At 46.1% G+C, this 7,625-nt stretch overlaps 1 protein-coding gene across 1 annotated transcript in view; it reads left to right on the top strand.

Annotated features, from left to right (window-relative positions):
- LOC137537869 (mucin-5AC-like) overlaps positions 1-7,625 on the top strand; it is a 385,525-nt gene that overhangs the window by 314,940 nt on the left and 62,960 nt on the right. The window contains exon 24 of the mRNA XM_068259817.1: positions 5,910-5,981. Within this exon, the coding sequence (XP_068115918.1) occupies positions 5,910-5,981 (72 nt within the window). The remainder of the gene's footprint in view (positions 1-5,909; positions 5,982-7,625) is intronic.

Genomic DNA, 7,625 nt, shown 5'->3' with positions numbered 1-7,625 from the left:
TAGTCTGGTAAATACATTAACTTACTGTTTTCCAATGTAATAGTACCCATTTCCCTGGCTGCATTCAGGATGCATCCCTGTCTCTGAAGTAGAGGACTCTGAAGATTATGGGATGTGGTAATGATCCTGGGGGGCCCCTGCAGGCTGGCATGAGATGTACTCTCTCGATTACAAAGTGAGAAGAGAAGGTGTCTGCTGGTAGAAGTTAGTGTAGGAGATTCTTCATATAAGCAGCAACAGCTTTCTCAGGCAGACCCAACAACCTTACATTATGCCTCCTATTACGGTGTTCTGCATCAATCATCCTGTCTTCCATAACAGTGGTGTACCTAAGGCATTTGACACCCGGTGCTGGGTATTATAAGACCCCCCCCCCCCCCCACACACACACACACACAAAAAGTAAAGGGGCAAAAAATGGGTGGCGCTATAACATGCGGCGCGCTCAGCGCGCCACGGCAAAAAAATGGGCGTGGCCATGACCGGATGAGGGTGGAGCTAACTGTAATTTGACATGAACCCGGGTGAGAGTGATATGGAGGCTGCCATATTTATTTCCTTTTAAACAATACTAGTTGCCCTGCTGATCTATTTGGCTGCAGTAGTGAACTGAATCACACCAGAAACAAGCATGCTTGTTCAGGGTCTGTGGTTGAAACAATTAGAGGCAGAGGACCAGCACGGCAGCCAGGCAACTGGTATTGCTTAAAAGGAGATAAATATGGCAGCCTCAATATTATTCTCACCTCGGGTTCCCTTTAAAAGTGCAACGCAAAGACAGTGGACCCAAGTTTTGGTGACCCTTTCCCCAGAAAATTCACATAATTGTGCAGGTTTTCTCAAGAAAATACACGTAATGTGTGCAGATTTGCCCAGAGAATACGTTCAATCATGTCGGCAGATTTGCCCAGAGAATACGTTCAATCATGTCTGCAGATTTGCCCAGAGAATACGTTCAATCATGTCTGCAGATTTGCCCAGAAAATACATGCAATCATGTCTGCAGATTTGCCCAGAGAATACATTCAATCATGTCGGCAAATTTGCCCAGAAAATACATGCAATCATGTCGGCAGATTTGCCCAGAAAATACATGCAATCATGTCGGCAGATTTGCCCAGAAAATACATGCAATAATGTCTGCAGATTTGCCCAGAGAATACGTTCAATCATGTCGGCAGATTTGCCCAGAAAATACATGCAATCATGTCGGCAGATTTGCCAAGAAAATACATGCAATCATGTCGGCAGATTTGCCCAGAAAATACATGCAATCATGTCTGCAGATTTGCCCAAAGAATACGTTCAATCATGTCGGCAGCCCTGCTCTGCAGCTGCGGTGAACTGATACGGCATCTTAGATGCCGAAAGTCAGTTCACGCTGGGGGGTGCTTGGAGAATTTTAAGGGGTGCTACAGCACCCAAAGCACCCCCCCCCCGGTGCCGCCACTGCCCCCAGTATAGGTAGCTAGCAGTTGCCCCCAGTATAGGTAGCTAGTTGCCCCCAGTAAAGGTAGTATAGTCAGGATAGGCAGCATAGCTGCTGTCCCCAATGTAGGTAGTGTTGCTGCCCCCAGTGTAGCTAGTATAGTGGCCCCCGTACAGCTGCCCTCCAGTATAGCTAGTATAGTGGCCCCCATAGTTGCCCCAGTATAGCTAGTATAGTGGCCCACAGTTTAGATAGTATAGTTGCCTCCATTGTAGCTGGTATAGTGCCCCCCCAGTATAGGTAAAATAGTGGCCCCCATAGATGCCCCCAGTGTAGCTAGTATAGTGGCCCCCCGTTTAGCTGCCCCCAGTATAGTGGCCCCCAGTATAGCTAGTATAGTGGCCCCCAGTTTAGGTAGAATAGTGGCCCCCAGTTTAGGTAGTATAGTGGCCCCCAGTTTAGGTGGTATAGTGCTCCCCCCCCGTGTAGCTAGAAGGAGGGGTGACAGCAGGGATAGCGGCGGGGAGGGGGGAAATATCCCCCCCTCCCTCACCTGGGTCCCCTCCTTCTGCCTCTCTTCTCCCCCCAAAAATGTGGGCAGCGGGCCGGGGGCAGTGGGCAGCGAGCAGGCTGGCGCGGAGAATACTCACGTTACTTCCGCGTATCAGCCTGGAACGCTGCGTCGCCGTCACGTGCCTCTACTGCGCCTCCAATGATTGGAGGCGCAGAAGAGGCACGTGATGGCGACGCAGCGTTCCAGGCTGATACGCGGAAGTAACGTGAGTATTCTCCGCGCCAAAGACAAAAAGAAAAATTCCTGCGCAGTCTTCAACTGATGGGGTGTATAAGGATATGAATGGGTGCAGCTCCACAGGCTGGGTGGTGCCAGCAAATCTAATAGAAAATACAAGAAGAACAGGAGCGCACCGCTGGTGCAATAAACTTTTTTACTTGGTATGGACACGCATTAAAATTACACTTACACTGTGTAGAGTTTAAAAAGCGCCTGTATAGCCTGCCGGTGGTCCTCTCCTCTCACCCGCGCTTGGCCAGAGCGGCGGGGTGCGATGATGTTTGGCGTGGGAGCGGAGGCGGTGGGCGGAGCCAGGTCGCGGAAGTGCCGTCTGATGTCACGACGTTTCCGCGTTAACCACACCTTCATCAGGTGACGTAGCGGCAAAGACGGCAATGTTTTATACCCACATGTGTGGGCTGGGAGCGAATCCCGGGGACCCTCCCTGGGATGTCACAACAGCTTCCGATTGGCTGTTCGGTGTTTGATAGTAAACCTTACATTACGGATGAATTAATCCGTCCTTGACCTTATATTACGGGAAACATTAAATAAAAACAATGCTACATGCGAAAATGGTTTTAACTATGAAAAGTTTTTGTACTTTTTTTAAAAAATACTTATTTTAATTTTAAAAGATTCTTTTAAAAACCGAGATAAGTCTTGGGCAATGCTCGCGGCAATATGCTCCTAGATGGTGGCAGTTCTAGACCAAACCGGTGCGTACTGACTAGGAACACCATGTACTACATGAAGGTGCCCATTGAGGTGCATCTGCATCGTCGTTTAAATAAATATGAATGAACATAAAATTTAACATGAAAATAACACCAGTGTAATTCTTTTTAAAAGAATCTTTTAAAATTAAAATAAGTATTTTTTAAAAGTACAAAAACTTTTCATAGTTAAAACCATTTTCGCATGTAGCATTGTTTTTATTTAATGTTTCCCGTAATATAAGGTCAAGGACGGATTCATTCATCCGTAATGTAAGGTTTACTATCAAACACCGAACAGCCAATCGGAAGCTGTTGTGACATCCCAGGGAGGGTCCCCGGGATTCGCTCCCCGCCCACACATGTGGGTATAAAACATTGCCGTCTTTGCCGCTACGTCACCTGATGAAGGCGTGGTTAACGCCGAAACGTCGTGACGTCAGACGGCACTTCCGCGACCTGGCTCCGCCCACCGCCTCCGCTCCCACGCCAAACATCATCGCACCCCGCCGCTCTGGCCAAGCGCGGGTGAGAGGAGAGGACCACCGGCAGGCTATACAGGCGCTTTTTAATCTCTACACAGTGTAAGTGTAATTTTAATGTGTGTCGATACCAAGTAAAAAAGTTTATTGCACCAGCGGTGCGCTCCTGTTCTTCTTGTATTCTCCGCGCCAGCCTGCTCGCTGCCCACTGCCCCCGGCCTGCTGCCCGCATTTTTGGGGGGAGAAGAGAGGCAGAAGGAGGGGGACCCAGATGAGGGAGGGGGGGGGATATTTCCTATCCCTGCTGTCACCCCTCCTCCTAGCGCTGCTCTTCCCCTCCTTAGTCAGGTGTAGGGGGGTCGTGGCGACAACCCCCTGGCTGTCTGGCACACGGTGCGCCACGCCCTCCTGCGCACTTAGGTAGGAACGCTACTGTTCCATAATCTTCATTCGTTTTTTTTAGATCAGGGATAGCTGTCTCATGTCTGTGAGTAACATCTTCAACATTCAATGTTCTGTGTTCTACCTCAGACACACGATCTCTTATGTTGCACATATCTTGGTGCTGTAAGCTGAGTTTAGCTTCCACACTGTCAATTTTTGCTGTTAGTGTTGCTTAACATTGCCTAATAGCTTCCATTATTTCAGCAAAAGCAGGTTGGCTTGTATCCTCTGTGTTAGTACCTGCGACATGTCCTCATCTTTTCCTTGTCTGGAATGTGGTGATACTCTAGCTGGAAGGGGAGTGGCTGATGTTCTCTCCGGGGATTTAGATGCTTTGGGCTCGATTCACAAAGCGGTGCTAACCCAGTTAGCATGCCTAAAAGACTTTAGGCATGATAACCATTGCACCATGCTGGTGAAAAGCCAGTTTAGGCGTGATAAGTTTAGGTGTGATAAGTTTAGGTGTGATAAGTTTAGGCATGCTAAGTTTAGATAAGTTTAGATCGCTTGCAAAGTCCCGCACGCAAAGCAGCGCCATTAAACTTTATACAAAGTGCACCAGTCTTTGCTAGCGTAAAACTTTTGATCAGCTGTGCACTGCGGTGCTAACGCAGTTGGCGCTTAAACTTAGCATGCCTAAACTTATCACACCTAAACTTATCATGCCTAAACTTATCACACCTAAACTTATCACACCTAAACTTATCATGCCTAAACTGAGTTTAGGCATGATAAAGGGCTTTTCACCAGGGTGCTAACTGTTAGCACCGCTTTGTGAATCAGGCCCCTTGTCTCCCTTCACTCCTCCTTTTCCTGTCTGCCCTTCTGAGACATGTTCTGGTAGGGCTGGTATCGTACTACTACGCCTGCGCAGTCTGCTCCGGCCCACGTGGCGGTTATTGACAGCGCCGCTCGCGCAGGCGCAGTACAGAGTGACCTGGAGGTCACTCTGACGTCATCGCCGGGGACCGGGACGGACCTGCGGTGAACGGCTGCGGGCAGAGCTGCGGTGAGGGACGTCCTGGGAGCTTGGAGCTGGAGGAAGCCCCCGGTAAGTACCACTTATTTTACTATTTCTCCCCTGATGACTCCTTTAAGAGCAGGAAGGCTTAGCTGTCCCTTGCCAAGAGGCCTTAAGGTGAATTCTCTCCCTCTTCTTCCCCCACTGGGGGTTCAAACCAATTATCCAGGTTGCTCGGTAAGTTCTGTAAGGCTTTTGGCAGCCGTTTGATTGGTTTTTTTAGTCAGTCCGAAAATCGGTAACTTAGCTTAAAAGAGGGGCCAGGCAGCGGAGCTCCGCAAAGCACATCTGCTTAGGTCACCATGTTGACCACGCCCCCATGTCTCTTCACTTTTAAGTTTCAATTTGTACTTTTAACAGCAAATGTTCTCATCTGTAGAAATATGAGTCTTTAAAGAGAATCTGAAGCCACATTAAAAATGGCTTTTTAGCTTATATTCAGCAGGGGTATGTTTGTCACTGCTAAAACGCCGCTATCCCACGGCATAACGAGGGGTCTTTACCCCCCAAATCCCCCCTGCAAAATCCACAACTTTCTTGGTCGTGGATTTTGCTGCCCCTGTGCGCTTACGTGTGAGGCACGACTATGAGCTGCAGCCCTGCCTCACACGCGTCTGTCAGCAGCGGATCTCCGCCTCTCCCCTGCCCCTCTCAGCGAAGGAAGACTGAGAGGGGCGGGGGAGAGGCAGAGATCCACCGCTGACAGACGCGTGTGAGGCAGGGCTGCAGCTCATAGCCCTGCCTCACACGGAAGCGCTCCCTGGGCACCACGGAGGGGATTTGGGGGGTAAAGACCCCTCGTTATGCCATGGGATAGCTGCGTTTTAGCAGGGGCAAACATGCCCCTGCTGAATATAAGCTAAAAAGCCATTTTTAATCTGGCTTCAGATTCTTTTTAAATGGCTTATAAAAACGTTATTCCATTTCAGTTCAGTCAGTGGATATCTACACATCAACATGTCTTAAAACGCTCAAAGATCTTAAGGTAAACAATTAAATAATATTGATATATTTGTGATTTCAGGTACATTTACAACTTTACGACTAACAGATGAAAAAATGACAGGGTTGGTTGTTGTACGAACTTCAATACCAGGTAAAACTATTGCAGATCTTTATGCAATGTGGTTTCAAAAATGTTGTGACTAAAAGGATATTTATTTTAACAAGGCTTTCCTGAGAACCTTTATGACACTTAGTAGAGGAAAATATTACACTAAATAAGCTACAGAATTTTTTTGCTAAAAAGTATGATATTTAAACTATTAGAGGGATCAATTGGGGTATATAGAGGTTAGAGAGGAGGATGGTGCATAAAAAGCAAGGAAGTGTATTACTCTTCCTGTGTTAAATTAAGTATTACTAGAAGAACAAAATGTGGAGGGTAAAAAAACAAAACAAATGAATAGTAACTAATGCAGAATGCCTTACAAATAAAAACCACAACTTTAATTGCTCGCAAGAGATCGTAATTAACTTTTCTCCTGAGGTTTCTCCATAAAGACGGTCTCTCAGCTTATCACAAGAATACCCTTACAGCCCCCAGCAAGCAAAAATATATCCAGATGAGTTTGATATTGCTCTTTCACCTAATTGTGAATATATTTTAAATTACTGGGGGCTGAATAGCTATTTTTGCAGAAGATAAAAAGTATCTCTTGGGAGAAAACTCAGGAGAAATGTTAATTGAATAATGGCCACAGACTACAATATTATGGGAATGACAGAAACATGGATGCATAATATACATGTTTCAGCAGTCAATATGAAGGGGTATGGTGTGTTTAACTAGTTGACCACTGAGGGCCCGTTTCCACTATCACGAATTCGCATGCGTTGCCCGCATGCGAATTCGCATAGCCAGTACAAGTGGATGGGACTGTTTCCACTTGTCCGTTTTCCTGAACGTTTTTCTGTGCAGAAAAAATCTGCACGCCAGGGCCTTCAGAATTCGCCTGCGTGTGGAATGCAGGCGAATCGCACGCAATGTATTTAATAGGGAAATCGCATGCGTTTTCCCCATGCGTTTTTTTGCCGCGAATTCGCATGCGATTTCGCATAGGTACCCATGTTGATTCACACAGGCAGTGACATGGTTAAAATCGCATCACCCTAACCTATGCGAAATCGCATGCGAAATTGCGGCAAAAAACGCATGCAAAATCGCACCCGCATGCGATTTGCCTGCGGTGATTCGCCGGCGATTCCGCAACGCTATAGTGGAAACGGGCCCTTAGGGATTTTTCTCCTTAAAGACCAGAGCAATTTTCACCTTACAGCGCTCCCATTCATTCGCCAATAACTTTGTTGCTACTTATCACAACAAAATAATCTATAATTTTCACCACCAATTATGCTTTCTTTGGGTGGTACATTATGGTAAGCATTATTTTATTGTAAATGCATTTTATCGGGAATAATAAGAAACAAAATAGAAAAAATAATTATTTTTTAGTTTAAGCCGTTATGGTTTTAAAATAATATGTGCTACCGTAATTAAAACCCACATATGCTTTTTGCCATCAGTCCCGGATATGACATCATTAAAATTTGCCCCTATCACAATGTATGGCCACAATATTTTAATTGGAAATAAAGGTGTATTTTTTTTTAGTTTTGCGTCTATCACTAATTAAAAAAAAAAAAACTGTTATTACCAAGATACTGAGCTCATACACAGAGCAGTAGATCATAAGATTAGATAGGAGTCCAATTCAATTAAGCATTAACCACAAAATTG

Source organism: Hyperolius riggenbachi, chromosome 11, assembly GCF_040937935.1.
Source record: "Hyperolius riggenbachi isolate aHypRig1 chromosome 11, aHypRig1.pri, whole genome shotgun sequence".
In the NCBI taxonomy this organism is placed as follows: Eukaryota; Metazoa; Chordata; class Amphibia; order Anura; family Hyperoliidae; genus Hyperolius; species Hyperolius riggenbachi.
The sequence above is the reverse complement of the archived record's forward strand: the minus strand, read 5'-3'. Positions and strand labels throughout refer to the sequence as shown.